This window comes from Cystoisospora suis (genome assembly GCF_002600585.1).
Source record: "Cystoisospora suis strain Wien I chromosome Unknown contig_1014, whole genome shotgun sequence".
NCBI classification, from domain to species: domain Eukaryota; phylum Apicomplexa; class Conoidasida; order Eucoccidiorida; family Sarcocystidae; genus Cystoisospora; species Cystoisospora suis.
In genome coordinates, this window is record NW_027153815.1 from 1,112 (window position 1) to 20,506 (window position 19,395).

Here is a 19,395-nt window from a genome sequence, read left to right on the forward strand (position 1 = left end):
GGAATCTCTTCTGAGAGAATCGTGAGAAAAGATAGACTCTTGAATGAGACAGTTGGAGGGAGGGAAGTCGTACAAGAGAGGGAAAGAGCGAGAGAGACACTCGCACCAAGTCACCCCTCCCGTAAGGAGGAGTTCTACAGAGTCGTTGATCTATCTTGTTGATCGCAAGAGAGGCAAAGAAGATACAGGATAAGTATATGAGAGATCAAGCTAACTGTAGATAAAACAGAACAACAGAGCACCGAGAAGCTTATCAGAAGAATATCATTCAGCAGCTCCCACCCAACCTAAGGTGTTTCTAAACAGGAGCTAGGTCATCAGTGAAGTGTATATACACCTGGCCCTCGGAGAAGACCTTCTTGTCTAGTGAATGCCTGTCAAGACAAGAACTGCTTCCTTTCTTAAGAAAGCTTCTTTACTTTTTTCCCTTCTTTTCTCTCATTCTCTCCTTTCAAATGACAAAGGATGCACACTGAGAAAGTCGTTCGTCGTAAGGGCGTCTTCACCCCAGCTCTTCGATCTTCTACTTCTTTCCTATCACATGTGAAGCCGGTGACAAAGAAAAGTAGATCTCCACACCCATTCATTCAGCTTCTCTGTGAAAAGGAAACAAGTCTGTCATCTTTTCGCGAGACAAAAAGTAGACAAAACTCAGAAAGGATGGACTTCTCTGAGTCACAAAGACCATCCGTCTCCCTCCTAGGTGTACATGGCTGTATGTACACCCCAGAAGTGAAGAAGACCCCTGTGCAGGGCAGATGAAAAAGAGGCGAAGCTGATTTCTCTTTCTAAATAGCATGCTTCTCCTTTTCTTCTTTCACTCTTTCTCTGTCTCTTCTTTCTTTCTTTTTTCTGGATTCTAAAAGCACTATAATTCACCTTCGATTACTTTCTTCTCTCTATATAGACTTTCACTCGGGAAAACCTTCTTCTCTTCGAGAAGAAAGATCCAACGCACGCGTGTCTAGTTCATCTAGTGCTAGGGGGAAATCTTCTCCCTTTTGTCTACATAGAAACACTCCCCCGAGTAAACCAACAGCGTTCTTTCGTATGCCCTGTCACAGGTGTACAAGCCTTACATATCTTCTTTTCTTCTTCTGTTCTCCTTCTTGGACTTCCTTTCTCTTCTTCTTCTATTCTCCTTCTTTTTCTTCTTCTTCTACTCTCTTCTTTTATTCTCCTTCTTCTTCTTCGTCTTTGTTCTATGGCTTGAATGGCACCCCCTTCAGAACCTATAGATATACCTCAGAATCCTTACCCCCCTCCCCCACTCTATCTCTCTCTCAAGTAGCTGGACAGCATCGATTCATCCACATTTAGTATCGATTCTCCCAGCTAGCTTGTCCCTTCTTTCCGACTGACTCGATTGAGTAAAGACACCTTTGCTGTGATCTTCTGGCTCCCTCCAGGTATCCTAAGGTTTACACGATTCTCTGGACTTCTCTTAGGAGGGAGAGAACCTCTCGGAGAAGGTCTGGCTGAAGACGTAGTCAAGATACTCTTAGGCTTCGGGGAAGAAGACAGAAGAACTTTCTTCTGTTGATTAGCACAGAGGAGCTGAATGAGATTTCGGAGCTTCTCGTCTCTTTCTTTACATCCCGTCACGAGTTGCTATGGAAAGAATCGAAAAGATAGGAGAAAAGAAAGAAAGACGAGAATTTGAGGCATGTAGACATAGTCAGGCTATCGTCCCCTTGCCGTAGAGAAACAAGATTAGGAAGGAAGGCTTACTTATGCCAAGGGCTCGAAGATGTCTATAGTCTGACAAGGTAGATTGTCTGTTCTCTAAGAATCACATACAGGTTCACATGGCTACTCGACCTACACAGGTATGCATATATAGATATATACATATATATATATGTATTTATGTATATATGTATATCTGTCCTGGTTGCCTATGTCTACATACGTCTGGAAAGATAGATGGATGGATTAGGACTTTGTAAATAGACACCTCGTTCGATAGACAGATAGACAGAGAGAGACTAAAGATAGGTAGATAGACTGAAGGTAGGTAGATAGACTAATGATAGACAGATGAAAGGTAGAGAGGTAGATGGATAGGTAAGTAGTTCAATAGGCAGATGGACTTAAGACAGTCCTAAGACAGAGAGATAGATTAATGATAGACATTTCTATGTTTCAGCCTTCGATCCAAACATAGATAAGTATAGAAGAGAGAAGTGGGTGTTTTCTCACCTCGATAACCTGTTGCAGTTTCGCATGGACAGGCAGGAGATTCGGAGCATGCTGGCCTAGATCTCGCTGGAGTCGATGCAAAAGTCTCTTCCCACTCTTTTCTATTGATGTGACAGGAATCTACATAGAAGCAGAAAGAAGTACATAAGGAGTAGACACCGTGTCTAGTAGTTTCTTGTTTCTCAGAGGCGTCTACATAGCCAGACTCATGTGGACGCGTGTGTATCTACCATTCAACTCAACGACGGATTCCTGCGCACATCCAGATGACTTCCTTTCCTTCTCTCTATGTTGAAGTACGCACGTGGTTTCCCCGCGGAAAGTCTGCATCTAGACACGTATGTCCACAGGGGGACTTTCCAAGACTTTGACATCGAACGCTTCTGCTCTTTCTGATCAACCTCTGGCCGTTTCTTCAGTTGACAGGAGAGGGGATTGAGAAGAACTTTGAAGGGAGAGATTCTTCAGAATGTCTATTCTCTATGTGCGTATCTATGCGATGCTGTATGGTCTATGTGTGGCCTCGCCTGTCAATCCAGCAAGAGACAAACCCAAGAAGTAGTCTTCACGGCTGAGGTGTAACTACACCACGCAAGATTGAACAGACGAAGAAAGAAGCCTCTATCTTCGAGATAACTCATGCACAGATCTATGTAGAATATGAGTGCCTAGATGTATGTCTATGTGTAGACTGTTAGCTAGTTGACTAGCCGTTCTGTCGCCAAATGTCTATCAGCATCAGTAGAGAAGTGTCTATAAGTATAGACATGTCACATACGTCGATTCAGCAGGCGTGGGTCCTAGGAAGTGCATATCCACGTCCATATCTAGAGATGTACATCTCTTAAGACAGACAGACAGACAGATATATCTATGCAGACGTACCATAGTTGATCATGGCTGCATGCACCAAGAAAAGAATGTGTATCTCTGCGTCTAGTGAAAGAGAGGAAGTGACCGACCAAAGGAAATGTATTCTGCTTATCGTTTTGAAACAGGAGAACCTACAGAGGAATGGAATGCTCTGGCGACAGTTTCGGCTTGTTTTCGAACGCTCTCTCCAAACATTGTTGATAGATCTTCTTCTGTCTTTGCATCGCCCAAGCCCTCCGTCTCCTCCTGACTCGTGGCGTCTCCTCTTTTGTGACCGACGGGGCTTGAATGAGAAAAATTCTTCTTATTCGCTCTTCCACCGAGCAGCTAAAGCAAAGAGAAAATAAGACAGAAAAGTAGAGTGAAGAGAGAGAGAGAGATAGATACACCTTGCCGTCAAGTGGTCTTTCTTACAAACTTATAGACAATGAGGGGGGGGGGGGGGTAGATCTGTAGGACGTAGAGGACAAGAGATAGATATTTTACACACTCTTCTTACTTCATTTCTCCATCGAACACAAGATACCTATATCTCTCGTTACTTACTTGAAAAGAAAGAGAGAGAGAGAGATAGAGGAGAAAAGATCAGAGAAATAGCAATCTACCTATACCCGGGATAGAGAGTCTATTCTGTTTGCATACGTGGATCATCTATTTACGGTTTTGATTAACTGAAGGAGAGAGATTTCTCTTCTCTTTCTATGTGTATCATTCCTATCTGCCTCTTCCATCTTTCTTTCTTTCTTTCTTTTTCTTTCTTTCTTTCTCTCTTTTTCACTCTTTCTTACCATAGGTGCGTGTGACGGAAAGGTGACTGGATTCTTGCCTCGAGGACTACTTGACTTGGTACTGCTGTGTTCTTTACTTCTTTCTGTAAGAGGATCACTTCCCTCTTTGGAAATTTCTCTTTCCTTTCTTTCTCTTCCTCTAAGGATTCCTTGGGGCTTTTTCTCCTGTCTATCTTTCATTTCTATCATCTTACTCCTCGCCTCTCCTGCCTCTTGTCTTTCAAGACGCGGAGAGATCGATCTCCCAGCCCCGGGGACTCGCTTCATTCTTCTTGCTTGTAAAGATAAAGACGTAAGAGACATCTGAACGTGAGGCGTTTTCAAGATTCTCCTCTCTCCTTTAGCTGGAGAAAGAGAAGAGGAATTTCTTAGAGGTTTCCTTCTTATTTCTTCCTCTTCTTCTTCATAGGACAAAGGTAGATTTCTTTGAGCTAGATGATAATGATGACTCCCGTAGTTAAGCCGTCTTGGAAGGGAAGAAGATTTCTGGCTTCTCCGGTCTACGAGCATTTCTTCTTTCTCAGGAAGAAGACAAGAGATATGATGCTGATCTGTTTGAAAAGCAGGTTTGTGTTCTTGCCGAATATAAGCCGAATGATACCCGAAGGTGTGGAGTTTCTTGGTAGGCTCGGTCTCATCTCCATTACGATCAGGTGGATAACCGCCTAGAGAAGGATGGAATGAAGGATCAAGAAAAGTAGACGAAGAAGAAGAGAAATAAAGAGAAGAAGAAGAAGATGAAGGAAGAGTCACGACTTCTTGCTGTGGTGGCAGTTGTTCTCGATCTGACTGGAGCTTCTCACGTTCTTTTCTTCGCGCTTCAATCACAGCTTCACGCTCGGCTTTCGCTTCAGCTGTACGTACACCTGAAGGGGTGGTGACAATCTCACGATCACTTTTGCCTTCATGTCTTCTTCTTCGAGCAACTGGGCTACAAGCTAGACATCCATCTAAACGTGTGCTATAATGATCTTTTGATGCTGGAGAAGACCCGTTGGGAGGAGGAGAAGAAGAATCTGATGGGGTTCTTGTCTGACTGCTTGTAAGGGTTTGAGAGGCTGATCTTCTCATCTTTCTCGGAGTCCGATCATCTTTCTCTTCCTTCATCCCTCCCCCGTTTCCACAGGCATAGCAATGACTCCTTCTCGGAGAAGAAGATGAAGAAGCGGGGGAGCGTCGACGCTGTGAAGGGGAGAAGATCTCTTCTCCTCTAGGATAGGCTTGCTTTCTTTCTTCTCTCTTCATCTTCATGATCCCTCTCGCAGAATCTTTCCTAGTGATGTGTGTGTTTCTCTGATTTGCGGTACACTCTTTTCTTTCTGTTCTTTTCTTATCTTCTTGTTTCTCCAAAGCAGCAACTCGATTCCGAGGAGACCGCGGGACTTTCAACAGGTGTTCTCTGTTTCTTGTCGATGAATATCTAGACACGTTCACCCTCTCACTTGGTCGTCTATTCCGTGGAGATAGAGACATGCCCTGTTTATGTCGTGAAGGAGAAGCTGAAGAGTTATATATAGCTGGGAGAGAGGAGCTCCTTGCCGATGCCGCTCCTCTCTCTCTAGAAGAATGTTTCTGTTCTTTTCCCCCTCTATTCTTCATCTCTTCTTCATGAGCGTTGCCTCTCCATCTTCTTTCTCGGCCTGCCTCTTCTCTAAACCATTTCCATTCTCTCTTTTTCTCAAGAAGAGCAACACCCCTACGAGGAGAACCTCCTGGCCATCCACCCTGTTTCTCTTCATCCTTACTCCCCCTACTTGGAGAGATCGTCGGCTTATATTCGGAGACCCTTCCTTTCTCTGTCGGAGAGGAAGATAATAAACCATTCCTAGTAGTAGCGCGGGCCGTCTTCTTTTCTAACGTTGAAGGAAACGATATAGAACGGAGATTACTACCGTGTCTATCGGATGAAGTAGCAACGCCCGTGCTTGTATTCTTATTTGATGGATTTCTTCTGTTCACACGTTTTCCGGCAGGAGACGTCTCTCTCAAATCCATCCTGTCCCGCAAAGGAGAACGAGGGGTGCCTCGAGTCTCCATGCTGCCTCGCCTAACTATCTTTATATACGGGTCATTTGATCTATGTACATCTTCTGAGAGAGATGCATCTCTACCTCTTTCGATCATAAGATTCCCAGCCTTCAACTCTTCTTCGTTGCCTCGTATTCTTGGGATATTCTTTCTGGGAGATAAAGAAGAGGGAGGCGACTGGAAGCTCTGAAGAAGACCCCTCTTCTCTCTTGCCGTACGGGGTGTATATCCAGAGGAGGTAATTGTCATAGGTAAAGCATGTGGAGGAGAAGAAGAAGAGTGAGAGGGGGGGTGAGAAAGAATGCGGATCTCTCGGTTTCGAGAAGGAGAAGAAAAAGTAGGAGAAGAAGGACAACAGGTGTCTTCTCCTTCTTCGCATTTTCTTGTTCTTCTTTCTCCTGAGAGAAGACCTTCTTGATCTTTAAGAGATGACGGAGAAGAAGGAATTTGGAAAGATGTATGAAGCCCTCGAGGTGAACGCTGAAGGAAAAGAACATTCAGAAAAACTCCCCCACAGATGCCACCTAAAGAACGTGGACACCTTGTTCATATACATATATATATATAGATAGATATAGATATATGAAGGGACGTAGATATATACGTGTATATAGAGACGTGGATATATAGGTGTATATAGGGACGTAGATATATACTTAAATATAGGAACGCAGATATACATCTATATATCTATATGAAGACATGTGCATAGATAGATAGATAGAGGATTGTATATGTAAAGAGGAGAGGTATGTTTATAAGATGAAGAGGTACATGTGGATGTAGAATAGAGAGGCAGAGATATAAGGAAATGCCTTAGGCGGATACGGGAGAGAAGGGGTCTGAACTCATCAAGAAACAGTAGAGGTGAAGCCTAGAAAGAATCAATCTCCCGGTGAGGTGTATGTACACCGTGATTGATTCTTATGAAGAAGTACGATAAAAGCCACTTCTGTCTGGGCAGACACTACGCCGGCCTTACACCTAAAAGCCCCATACACATCTATGTACACATTTACACATAAAAATGTATGTATAGGCATATAGAGAGCTATACACAGATATCTCAAGGTAGACATACATAGAAAGGTAGATAGATTGGAGGTAAGTAGACAGACCAATAGAGAGGGGGCTCACTGGACGTCCCGCCTACAGTATCAGTGCATGCTGCTTTTCTTCATGAATGAAGACCCTCTATCAGTTATCTTTCGTGAACTTTTCTGGAGATGTTTATGTAAGGGGTTTATCGATACATGATTTACATACATCTGCGCCCTTTAGGTGTCTCCTCCTATCCTTCTTCTCATGAGTCTCATTAGGGGATAGAGTGTACATACACACGCAGAAGGGAAGGAAGAAGCATACGGAGGGATAGACAGCATCGATGTACGCACGCAGTTGGCTTATGGCGCTCTCTCTCATTTGCCTTGGCTATCTATCACTCTATCATCTTCCCTTGCTGGTAGTGTTGAAGGCTGCTGCTTAAGATCTCCAAGATACTCGCTTCTCCAAGCTATAGAATATGATTCTCTCCAGACCTATCTCTTGTAGACTTGATACATAGGTCTTTTCGCCAGTTGATATATCCATGGCTGTTCTACTAGTCTGTCTCGATTCCTCCATATCTACATCGCTATATAAGCACTATGGCAAGGGCTACATATGCTAATCCTATGTGTATACACTTACACTTAGATATCTATATGTGTAGATATATAAGGTTACATGAGCTAGTCTACGTATATATATAGATGTGTATTTATATCTAGGCAGATCTGTCATAGGGAGTGTATGGATGTGTACTGTGAAAAGAGAATAGCAGAGATCTTTCAAAGTATCTGCACGCACGCTCATCTCTCTCTCACATAGGGAGAGACATCTACTTCATATATATATAGAGATATATATATATATAGGTGTGTGTCCCTATGCGCGAACACATGTAGATACATACACATACATATATGGATCTCTATATCTCTATATGAAGACACCCATCTATACTTGAAGGAGATTCTAAGGCTACTTTTCCACACAACTTCCAAGTGAGTTGTCTCTGCCTTTTCTCTTCCTAGCTCTCTTGTCGTTAATCATTTCGATTGGACTTTCTTCTCTTTCTCTCTTAGCCCTTCCCTTGGTCAAAGAAAGACCTTCCCATGCAGGAAGACATAGAGATCCACCTACATTCTTCTTCTGTATTTTTCTTTCCATGCATCATGCACCAGGTGTACATACACCTCAGTCGGACTCATGAACTCTTCTCCTCTTCTCTACAATGGGCTTTTTTCTCTCTTTACCTGTGGAAGGACACCTCCTTCATATCCTTCCATCAGATGATCTATCTCTCTGCTGTTGTGCTTATCTCGGATAGCCCGCCTTAGTAAAGCCTTCAGTCGGACGACCTCCAACTCTAGATCTTTCTCTCTCACGGCTCTTAAAGTCGCTTCCTCAAGATCTTCACTTCTTCCTCTTCCTTTCTCTCCTCCGAAAACGGTTCGCTTTCTCTCCTTTTCGCTTTCTTCTTGCTGTCCTTCTCCACTGCTGCATGTGTCACCTGGAGAGAGAGGTCCTTCTTTACCCCCTGCAATTCTTCTTGGTATCTGCGCAACTCCTGAGAGCTCACGTGGAGGTAAAGAAGAAGAGGAATCTCCAAGATTTGGTCGACCACCACGGGGGTTCTCTACTGAGGCAGCTCTTCTCTCCTTAGGATGGGTATCTGTGTAGGAGGAGGGATTGCTGGTCTTCTTCTTCTTCCTTGTCATCTTCTTTTCTTCTTCTTCTTCTTGATTCTTTCTGTGGAGACTGTCTCTGAGAGATAGCGTCGATCCTTCTCCTGGTGTCGAAGAGACAGCGTCGATACTCCTTGGGGTGCCTGTTCCACATCCACGTCTTTCACATCGACCTGAAGGAGAAGGAGTATGTGGGAAAGAGTTAGATTGGGTGGTGGACTTCTTATCTGGAGACAATGGACTTGATCTTCTCGTTCTTCCTCTTTCTCGTGTTTTGTATTCTTCTCTTCTCTTCTCTTCACTGCGAAGAGATGAAATCGATTGTTCTCTAGGGGTGGGACTATCGATGCTCCTTGGGGTGCCTGTTCCACATCCACGTCTTTCACACCGACCTGGGGGAGAAGGAGTAGGAGTAAATGATCTCCCTTGATTCGTAGGAATTGGACTTCTGCCCCATCTACGTTTGCTTGTCTTCTCCTTTTCCAGCTTTCTTCTTCCTTCACTACGGAGAGAAGAAATCGATTGTCCTGTAGGAGACAGGGAACCATCGATGCTCCTTGGTGTACCGCCACATCCACGTCTTTCACATCGACCTGGAGGCGAAGGACTAGGAGTGAAGGGTGAGCTTGATCGATTTCGATCATAAGATAAAGGACGTGATCTTCTTCTTGCTTGTTTTTTTTCTTCTTCTTCTCTTCTCATTCCTTCACTGCGGAGAGACGAAGTCGATTGTCCTGTAGGAGACAGAGAGCCTTCGAGGCTCCTTGGTGTACCGCCACATCCACGTCTTTCACATCGACCTGAAGGTGTTGAAGGACTGGGGGTTAAAGATCTCGCGTCATTCTTGAAAAGATGCCTACCTCTACTTCTTTCTCTTGCCCTGTACGTGTCTCTTCCCCTTCCTTCACCTCGGAGAGATGCAATCGATTGTCCCTCAGGAGACAGGGAACCATCGATGCTCCTTGGTGTACCGCCACATCCACGTCTCTCACATCGACTTGAAGGAGAGGGTCTCTGACTTGTTGGTAGATCTTGGTCGATAGGTATAGAGTTTTTCATTCTCTCAGGTCCAGGTGTATGTACACCCCGCTGTTGATTCTTTCTCGTCCTTTCTCTTTCATCTTGAGAGATAAACCCTTTTCTTCCACTTGTATCTAGATCTTCTTGACAAGGTTTCTTTTTTTGCCTTTGCTCTTCTTCTCCTCTCTTCTCTCCATTACTACCGTCTCCTAACTTTTCTGTCTTTCTTCCTTGCTTTCTTTTCTTTTCTTCTCTCTCTTCTCCTTCTCTTTGACTCTGCGAGTGGCTTCGATGGAATGAAGTCCCACAAGGTGGTGATGATGTTGAGTTATCTCGAATATAAGCCGAAGCATTTCTTGGATCCTTTTGAGACTCGAGACGTATCTGCTCCTGAGGAGTCTTTGATAGAGACTTCTCTGGAGTTCTCCCCATATCACGACTCCCTTCTTTCCTATGATGTTCTCTTCCTTCTTGGGATAGACCCCTCTGACTAGAGGAGGAAGTCTTGTTTTGATATGGAAGTCTTTCATTTCTTTCCGGGGTGACATTTGAAGACAATCGTCGGTGCTTTTCTTTAGGTGTATGTACACCCCCTGAAGGGATTCTCTCGAGTTTGGGTTCTCTCATTCGAACTTCTCGTAAAGGAAGAAGAGAAGGAATTGCTTTCTTTGCATCTTCACTGGGTTTCTTATCGTCTTTGCTCTTTCTTTCTGAATCGAGAGAAAGAAATGGGTTTCTCGTTTCTTCTTTCTCGAGAAGATTCAAAGAGCCATTCTGAAGAAGAAAGGAGTCTTTTTCTCTTCTGGCGCTAGCGAATGTGTCAGAGGTAATACCAGGCTCCTTCGATGATTGAAGTTGCTCTCGAGTATCTTTCCTAGATAGACTTTTGCCGTCTCGCCATCTTTCAGGAGTCTCCTTCCTATAGCAATCTTGTCTCTCTCGTACAGCCACATGACGTCCATCCCTTATTTGATTCGCTGTTCTCTCTCTTTCTTTCAACTCTTCTTTTTCTCTTCTCTCCTCCATCTCTTTCTTCTGATCCTCTCTCTCTTTCTTCTTCACCCCTTCTTCTTCTTCTTCTCTCCTGCCTACAGCATTCTCTCTTCGACTTGGGTCTCGATCCACTTCGCCCCGTTGACGAGAAGACGGCGATGAGACGTCTCTCTGAGAGATCTCATTCTTCATTTGATTCGGAGAAGCAGAGGAACAAGAAGAAGAAAAGGAATATGGCTGTCTTCTTTCCAGATGACCAGAAGAAGAGGAGTGACACCCTCTCGGATGGAAATTGACCTTGGCTTTGTCTGCTGATCTTTGGCGAGGCTGTAGCGAAGACAAAGAAGTTACACCTGTCTCCTTCTTATCATGACTTGTCTCTTTCTGAGAGACGCGTAGAAGAAGATTGCGGTGACGCCCATGAGAAGGAGAACAAGAAGAAGCATGCGCAGGAGGAGAGGGAGAAGAAGAAGTAAAGGTCTCTTTCTTCCTCTTCGTCTTCTCCTCTTGCTCTTCAAGACGAGGGGGAGAAGGAGAAGCAGAAGAAAGTCTTTCTTGTCCTTTCTCGTCTTTTTCTTCCTCGCAGAGAGGCCAGCAGCATGACGTGCTATTCAGTTCTTCTTCTTCTCCATCAGAGTCATTTTGTAATGATAGATGTCCTCGTCGGTGTTGCTGTCGAGGAGAAAGATCGTTGCCTGCATGTGATCTAGGACGAAGGTAGAAAGGTGTCTTCACTCCGAGTGTATGTACACCTGGAGGCCCCCCACATGGATTGGATGAAAGCGAACGGCCATAAAGAGGGCGAGGAGAGAGAGACCGGAGATTCTTTCTTTTTTGCGTCTCTTTCTTAAGGCTGGATGGAGAGATCGATCTCCTATCAGGTGGCGAAGGAGACGATCTTTTCTTTAAGGAATGAAAAGAAGAAGAAGAAGAAAGAGCAAGATGCTGATGAGTTGGAGAGTTCGACGGCGAGGGAACTTCTCCTTCGATTCTCCGGAGAGAACGTGAATCTCGTGACAACGACAATCCCCCTTCTGCTCTTCTCTCTGCTATTGTGTGCTTTTGGAGGTCTTTATCTTCTTCCTCTCTTCGTCTTCTCCTTCCCTCTTCTTCTTCTTTCTTCCTATTCTCCTTTCTCTCAACTAGAGATGTATAGTAACCTTCTTCTTCTTCTCCTTGTCTTTTCTTGTCTTCTTTATCTTCTTTACAATGATAGAGAGAAGGAGAAAAAGAAGACCACGGCATCTGTCCCTTTATCTCCCTCTTCTCCTGCTCGTCTCTGCCTCTACGATCTGAATATGATCGGAGTATAGCTCTCTCTTTATGTGGAGATCTATGTCTCTCTGTAATCTTACAAGTCATCTCTTCTTCACCCTCCCGAAGGCCATGGTCTCTCTCATCTTTCTCTCTCTCTTTCTCTCCTCTAGGCGAGAGAGAGATCATAGGGTTTCTCGAGCTCCCGCTCTGTCTCTGAGAAGACGCCTTACTGACCGTATAGATCTTCGTCTGATAATGTCTGTCTTTCTGAGAAGAAAGACAGAAAGATCTTTCTTCTCTTGAAGACAGAGGTGCAGGAGTAATCTTGACTCTTGTAGATGTAGACATCCCCCTTTCTTGCTCTTTCTTACTGCTTTCTATTTCATGAAGTAAACCCGTTTTCTTCTCTTCTCTTTCTTCTTCTTTTCTTCTTTCATCTCTCTTTGCTATATCTTTAGAAGCAACTTCTCGGGGGTCGTGAGAAGGTAACTCGATACTAGGGGGAGAGATAGATGAAGGGATCGTAGGAGAGGTGTGAGAAGGAAGAGCGCGAGAAGAGGAGGAGGCCGAGGAGGAAGAAGAAGATGGATAGAAAGAAGATGGATAGAGACAAGAATGATGTGCGACTCTCTCAATTCTTCTTCTTCTTCGTGGAGAAAGAATCTCTTCTTGTTCTTCTTCGCCGGGGTGAGCTTCCGTGTCTTCTTCAAGTAAAGGGAAAGACGAAGAAGAAGAAGAGGAGTGCGGAAGAGCTCTATCGACAGGGTGACACTCCTTCTTCTGTCTGCTTGCCTTTCTTCTCTGTCTCTCAGGGTCTTCTTCTGCTTCGCTGTCTTCAATCAAATCTACCTCATAGCTATCCTCCTCTTCTTCTTCTTTTTTCTCTGGAGATTCCTCCCGCTCTTCGTTGCCTCCTTCGCCCTCTATAGGATAAGAGCGAGAGATGTGTGAGCCAGAAAGAGAAGAGAAAGTTGACGGAGAAGAAGAAGAAGGAATAGAAGCAGAAGCAGAAGAAGAACCTTGTTTCTTTCTTCCCTTCAAGGGCTGAGAGAAAGAAGGAGAGAAAGAAGAAGAAGATGAGAAGAGAATAGAAGGATATTGGCCTTCATGCATAGCATCCTTCTGAAATAGAAGATTCTCTTCGCTTTTCTCATCTTTCCGTCTCACCTCTTGGGCGGAAAGGAAATAACATACAGGGGTGCTATCTGTCTCTCTCTCTTCAATGGACCGACGGCTTCTTTCAATACTTTTAGAGGTGGGGTCTCTCTCCTTATGAAGCGACTTCAAAAGAGAAGGAGGAGAAGAAGAGCCAGGGGGGATTGAGATATTTGATGTAGCTTGTCTAGTTAAGATCTCTTCTTCTTCTTCCTCCTCTTTTCTTTTCTCCTTTGAAGTTACTCTCCAGCCCTCTTCTTCCCTCTCTTGTTTCTCTTTCTCCTTCTTCTTCTTATTCTTCTCTGTCTCTTTGTTCTTTAGCTCTCCCAGCCTCTTCACTTCTGCATCTTTCTCCTGTCTATACACTCTCTGTAGTAGTACCTTTCTCTTCTCTCTCTCACCTAGCCTCTCTCCGAACTCCGAGACGACGACCGCAACCTCTCCTTCTCTCTCATCTTCGCTTCTTCTATTGTCTCTCTTCCTCTCGCTGTAACCTATCCCTTCTTCGTAGCTCTTCATTCTCTCTCTTGGACTGTATTCTCCCTTCCCCTTTCTCTCACTGTGTGCTTTCTCTTCTTCTTCTTCTTCTTTTTTACGTTGAAGGAGATGCTCTGCTAGCAAATCAGCCTTAGATATTTCACCTCTTTCTCTATAGACGGTCTTCTTTACATCGCGATCTCTTCTGTCTATATCAGAGATGGCGTGGGGGTATAGAGAAGCAAGAGATCTCCAGCAAGACAAGATATGAAAAGGCGAGAGAAGACCCGACCGAGTAGAAGAAGAAGAAGAGAAAGCAGAAGCATCTCTATGAAGAGAGAGATGTAGAGGAGTGCATCGAGAACCATGAAGAGAAGACTGTTGAAGGAGATCTAATAGACTAGCTATCAAACTAGGAGACGTAGTGATCTTAGGGATGTAAGAGATAGCAAAGACTCTCGAATGAGACGTAAGAAGATTCTGAAGAAGTTGACTTGAAAGAGAGGAAGAGGTTAGAGAAGTATGAGGGGGATTGTTCATAGGAGAAACAGGAGATCTACATGACAAGCTTCCTGTCTTCTCAAGAGAGGAAGAAGACGGAGGTGAAGCTGAGGGAGATGTGTTCATTCGTCGGTTATGCCGAAGACAGCGGTTGGAGTGTACATACACCTCAGAGAATGATGGTGGAGAGAGAAGACCGAATGAGGAAGGCGCCGCCGTTGAAGGAAGCGAAGAGGAAGTTAGATGACTGCGAAAGAGACTTAAAATTTTCTTCATTCCTTCGTTGAAGAAAAGAGATAAGGGTCTTGCTAAAGAAGAAGAAGAAGGATGGCGATAAGAAGAAGTTCGCGAGGCAGTTCGATGAGGTGTATCGTCAGGTGTGCTATGCAGACCATCTAGATCATGAAAAGAAGAAGAAGGAGGGATTCGGAGAGAGGTTTCATGGTCAGTCTTTATATGGAGAGAAGAAGACCCTCTAATAGAAGATAATGCTGAAGAAGGAGAGGTAGAAGATAAAGAGGAAGAAGAAGAAGCTCTTCTTCTTAAAGAGATAGGTTCGATAAGATGAAGAAGAGATAGAGTTGAACTATCTGTTGTATTAGCAGTAGGAGGAGGAGAAGAACGCCACGCAGAAGATGAAGATAGAACCTGAATACGAACACAGCTGTACATACACCGGAGAAAAGAAAGAGAGAAGAAGACATCTTCTCTCTCTCCAGCAACTTTTCTCTCATTCGTCTTATGTGAACAGAGAAGAGACAAAGAAGAGCTCGGGGGATCGACACATCAGCAGAGTAGCATCTCTTCAACAAAAAGATGTACCGATCGATTCATCTATAAGACGATCGACCAAAGATCTCTCGCACCTGCAGGATGACAACTGCACTCGCCTTTCTCATGAGGGAGATCTGCTCTCTGACTCCCTTCATAAGACCTCTCTCATCTATGTTTCAACGTAAGGTGTATCTAAATAGATATATATACGGACATACGCATACATACCTCCATACACTCGGCTCCACAGTGTACTTGTTGCTCTCCGATAGGAAGTACCTTCATCTCCTCTGGAGATACGTAAGCTCCTTCTTGCTTTTTTGCCTTTATGAAGTTCTATCTATCCATCTATCTTTCAGTCATTCTATCGCTATCTATATCTACCTGTCTCTCAGGGTGCGTCAGAATAGCAGGTATGTACGTCCCTTTCTATATGGATAGTCTACATGTGTGTAGGTATGTACATATACGCACCTTCTTCATACAGATTCATCCATACATAGGCACATCTTCATACATATTTCATAAGGGTTTCCATAGATGTCTGTAGCACTCTAGTCACTCGCCCCCTTGTTAAGAACGTCTGATAGAAAAAGATCGTGATCCTGTTCACTTCGAGATTACACCTGAAGAGAGAGAGGGAGATGATTTATCTCATCCTCCTTCTACTCTTATGTCCACCTACACATACACTCCAACATGCACCTGTATAGACACCCTGATGTATGGATGGGTATAGATAGAGAAAAATACATAGAGAGGGAGATACATAGATAGGAATGAGTAGCTAGATAGATACATAGATAGACATACGTGTACGTAGAGGGAGCCCATGGTGCATGAAGGATCGATATAGGTTAGAGAAGACAGACGTTTCATATGGACAAGTCTCGAGTCTAGGCAAATTCTGTTCTATCCAGTGTAGGACAGGAATGAAGTCTAAAGAGGGAGGAGACAGAGGCGATCAAAATGAGTCGAGAGAGATAAAAATCGGTGAATGAGAAAAAGGAAAGTGATGGCTCGGGTGTACAGGCAGTTGTCTTGGGTGTATAGACAGCTCACATCTCTCTAGGATGATTCCTCGATCTGCGTCTTTATCGCGTGTAATACAAGATTCTGAAGAAGAAGAGGAAAAGAATACCTTACAGAATTTCCTCGGGACAGCTTGGCTCAGACCTCTTCGGACTGCCTGGTCTTCTCCTAGACTTTCTTTCTTCTTCTTCTTCATTCTCTCTGTCAGCGCCAGCCTTGTTGTTACCTATCATCTCTTTTCTTTCCTTACTGTCTTGAAAGAAGGCTTTTGAAACTTCTCTATAATCTGGATCTTCCTCTTCTCCTCCCTCTCTTTCTCCTCTCTGATATGCGAAACGTAAGCTATCCAGACGAGTTCGAGCAACACGGAGAATCTCCCTAAGTTCGTGAAGATCTCTGACTTGCAGTGTACGTACACCCGACACCTCACCTTCTTCTATGGGAGTCAAGGTATTCTTTCCCAAGGTAAAAGAAGAAGAAGAGATAGGAGACGAAAAGGAAGAAGGAAGGTACGACACAAGACATGCAAGACACCGAGGCGAGTGGAAAAAGCATGGTAAGTCGTTTCTACCGTTACAAGATGACGAGAGATGTGAAGAAGAAGAGAGAAGATCAGCTACATGATCTCCAAGGAGAAGAAAGATAGATAATCCTATATAAACTGTGCTCTTCAGATTGGCTTCATCTCTTTTTCCTTCTTCTTTCTCTTCTTGTTCTTCTATTACTTGAGTAAACAGATGATCCATCAACTTTTCTAGAAAAGATTCGATCTTTTCATTCTTCGTATCTTCGTCAAGATCATTTTCTTCTTGTTCCCCTCTCTCTCTTGCCTCTCGTCCTTTCTTTCCCTCTTCCTCTTGCTCTTTATCTCTCTGATATGTTGTGTGACGTCTTGGACGATGACGTTCTTCTCCAAGAAGTAAGGAGAAAACAAGAGAAGAAGAGGAGGAAGAAGGAGAAGCAACTGAAGAAGATACAAAGGAGGTCGCAGAAAGCATTTTATCTTTCGATCTTCCTTCTTTCTCCTCCTTTGTTCTTCTGTATCGATCATCCACTTCCTTCTTCTCTCTCTCGGCGAAATCTCCTCTGCCGTCTAAAAGAAAGACGGTCGCATGCAAACGATCTGTTACGACCCAGTCTGCTAGAGTATGAAAAAGCTTCTCTTCGCCGTAGTTTCTTTCTTCTTCTTTCTCTTCATTTTCATGTGGCTCTTCATAAGCTCTTTTCTTAGGTGGCTGTAGTGTATCGAGCTGCTTGACGGAATTAACTCTCCATGTACGTATCAATTTACCCTCCTCTAGGTGCTTCATCTGAGTGGATGTACACCCGGATACGAGGTGTACATACACCTGGCGGCGGGGAGTTCCACAGGAAGGAAATAAGGAGGTTTTTCTCGCGTTTTCTGAAGAATAACTCGGTACAAAGGCATAAAGCTTCTTTTCGCCTAGCAGAGGAGAAGACGAAGAGGAAAAGATTTCTGCTTCGTCTGATGAGGCGATACGAGGGGGAAGAGGAGGAGTACTCATAGGACAAGAGAGGGTAATGCTCGGGTGTATATACACATGATTTTCAAAGAAACCTAAACGTGAAGAACAAGGAAAGTCGTCGGGTAGATGGAGAGTGGTCTCTTGAAGAAAATGAAGAGAAGAAGAAGAAAACTTAGAGGAAGCGACTTCACTCTTGAGCTTCCTAGTATGGTCGACAGATGTGTTGTCTGTAGAAGAAGGTAGAAGAGTTTTGTCACTTCTCGTTGAAGTTCTTACCCTTTCTCTTTCTAATCTCTCTCCTTCTTCTTTCTCTCCTTCCATTCTCTCAGACTGCCTTCTCCATTGAGAAGACGACTTCACCTCCTCCTGTGTAGATACACCTGAGAAAAGTTCAGGGGGGAGAGAATAAGGCGATAGAGATGAAGAAGACGAAGACTGGATAGACGGAGGGGAAGAAGAAGAAGAGGAAGAAGAGGCCTGCCCCTGAAGTAGAAGCCGATGCAGCATAGAAATCGAACCTTTCGATAGAGTCGTCTTGTCTTCAGGTGAGAGATCTATAACGCCTTCTCGAAAAAGAGAAGAAGAAGAAGGATCTGTAGACGGCGACGATGTTATGAGATGTGTTAAAGGAGGTAAGACAGGAGAAGAGAGAGAAGAAGAAGAAGTGATAGATGTTTCAGGTGTATGTACACTATTACCTGGCAGAGTCTTGGATCGATTCAACATGAGTCTTTTGATCTTCAAAGCGGATGAGGATAGATCTCTCCTCTCTCTGTAAACCGATAATTCTTCCCTTTCTTCATTTTCTCCTCTCCCCTTTGCTTTCTTCTTGACGGTATCCCCCCATTCATCGCTTTCTCTCTCTTTCTTTTCACCTTCTCGCTCGTTGCTGAAAGACTTTCTTCTTCTCCTTCTATTCCTTTCTTCACTCTCTCTAATCGCTTGTGTCCTCTCTTCTTCTTCCTCTTCTTGTCCGTGAACACGTTGGCTGTCTGAAGCGAAAGATCGATCCCTCTTAACTCCTTTTTCTTGGTCAGCTCCAGGAGGGATCTCTCTCTCTCGCGTTCTCGATGAATGGCCTGCGCTTGGGTGAAAGGAATCGAGTCTTCTCTTTACAGGGGGAGAAGAAGCTCTTCTCTTTCCTCTCGCCGTTCTTCTCGTTCTTCTTCCTTCTCTCTCTCTGCTCTCTACTGTTCGACCTCGGAGAACGCGTGCACGTGGATGTGAAGAAAGCCCATTATCTCTTGCAGGAGAAGAAGAAGGAGAAGAAGAAGAAGAATTAGCAGGCACAGGCGAAGAAGACGAAGGAGAAGAGGAACAAGATGAAGAAGAAGAAGAGGAAGAGGAAGAGGAAGAAGACTCATGATAGTTAGCACCTCTGATACTCTTATGACTTAGTCGCTGTCTTCGAACATCGAGAAGTCTTCTTTCTCTTTCTTGATAGACATCTCTTTCTCTTTCTTTCTTCTTGGCTTCTGAAAGACGTCTTCCTTTAGATAAACTAGAGACCCTCTGTCTTCTCTCATCGTTTTTCCCACACACTTCACTCCTCTCTGCTCCTCCTCTTCCACAACTTGAGAAACGTCTCCCTTCTTCGTCTTCTACTTCTTCTTCTTCTTCTGATGGAGACCTTGTACTTCTCTCTGAAGCAGAGGAAGAAGCGTCATCTGTCTGTGAAAGATCAGAAGAAGACTTACAGGAGGAAGAAGAAGAAGAGAAGGAAGGTGAATTCGCTGAGAGGTTCTTCCTAGATCTGTCATTCTGTCCAAGTATTTGATCGTTCTTATTCTCTGGAAAAGCTCCTATCACCCCCCTCTGCTCTTGGAAATGTCGTCGATCCATCTTTCTTCTTCTTCTTCCATCTTGAGAGTTCTGTAGCTTTAGGTGGTGTTGCAGAAGTTGTCGTGGATCTTGATGTCTAGAAGGAGAGAGAGAAGAAGCATTGCTCTCTTCTTCTTCTTCTCTCTCTCTTCTCTCCTCTTCTTCTTGTTCATTGTCTACATCCTCTGAAGGCTGAAGAGGCTTTAGCTTACTAGACCACTGAAACGGGGAGATCGCCGGCTCTCTATCTCTCCCCTC

At 44.2% G+C, this 19,395-nt stretch overlaps 2 protein-coding genes across 2 annotated transcripts; both read right to left on the reverse strand.

Annotated features, from left to right (window-relative positions):
- Positions 1-1,362: 1,362 nt before the first annotated feature.
- CSUI_002378 (uncharacterized protein) lies at positions 1,363-6,371 on the reverse strand (the record flags this gene model as incomplete). The annotated part of the gene is made up of 4 exons (XM_068062580.1): positions 3,864-6,371; positions 3,211-3,402; positions 2,203-2,322; positions 1,363-1,611 (listed from the first exon to the last, which is right to left on the reverse strand). Coding segments are annotated over exons 1-4 (2,838 nt in total), but the record flags the coding sequence as incomplete, so codon positions are not given.
- Positions 6,372-8,191: 1,820 nt separating this feature from the next.
- Positions 8,192-18,396, reverse strand: CSUI_002379 (uncharacterized protein; the record flags this gene model as incomplete). Its single annotated transcript, XM_068062581.1, has 2 exons — positions 8,192-14,687; positions 15,944-18,396. Coding segments are annotated over 2 exons (8,949 nt in total), but the record flags the coding sequence as incomplete, so codon positions are not given.
- Positions 18,397-19,395: the final 999 nt, after the last annotated feature.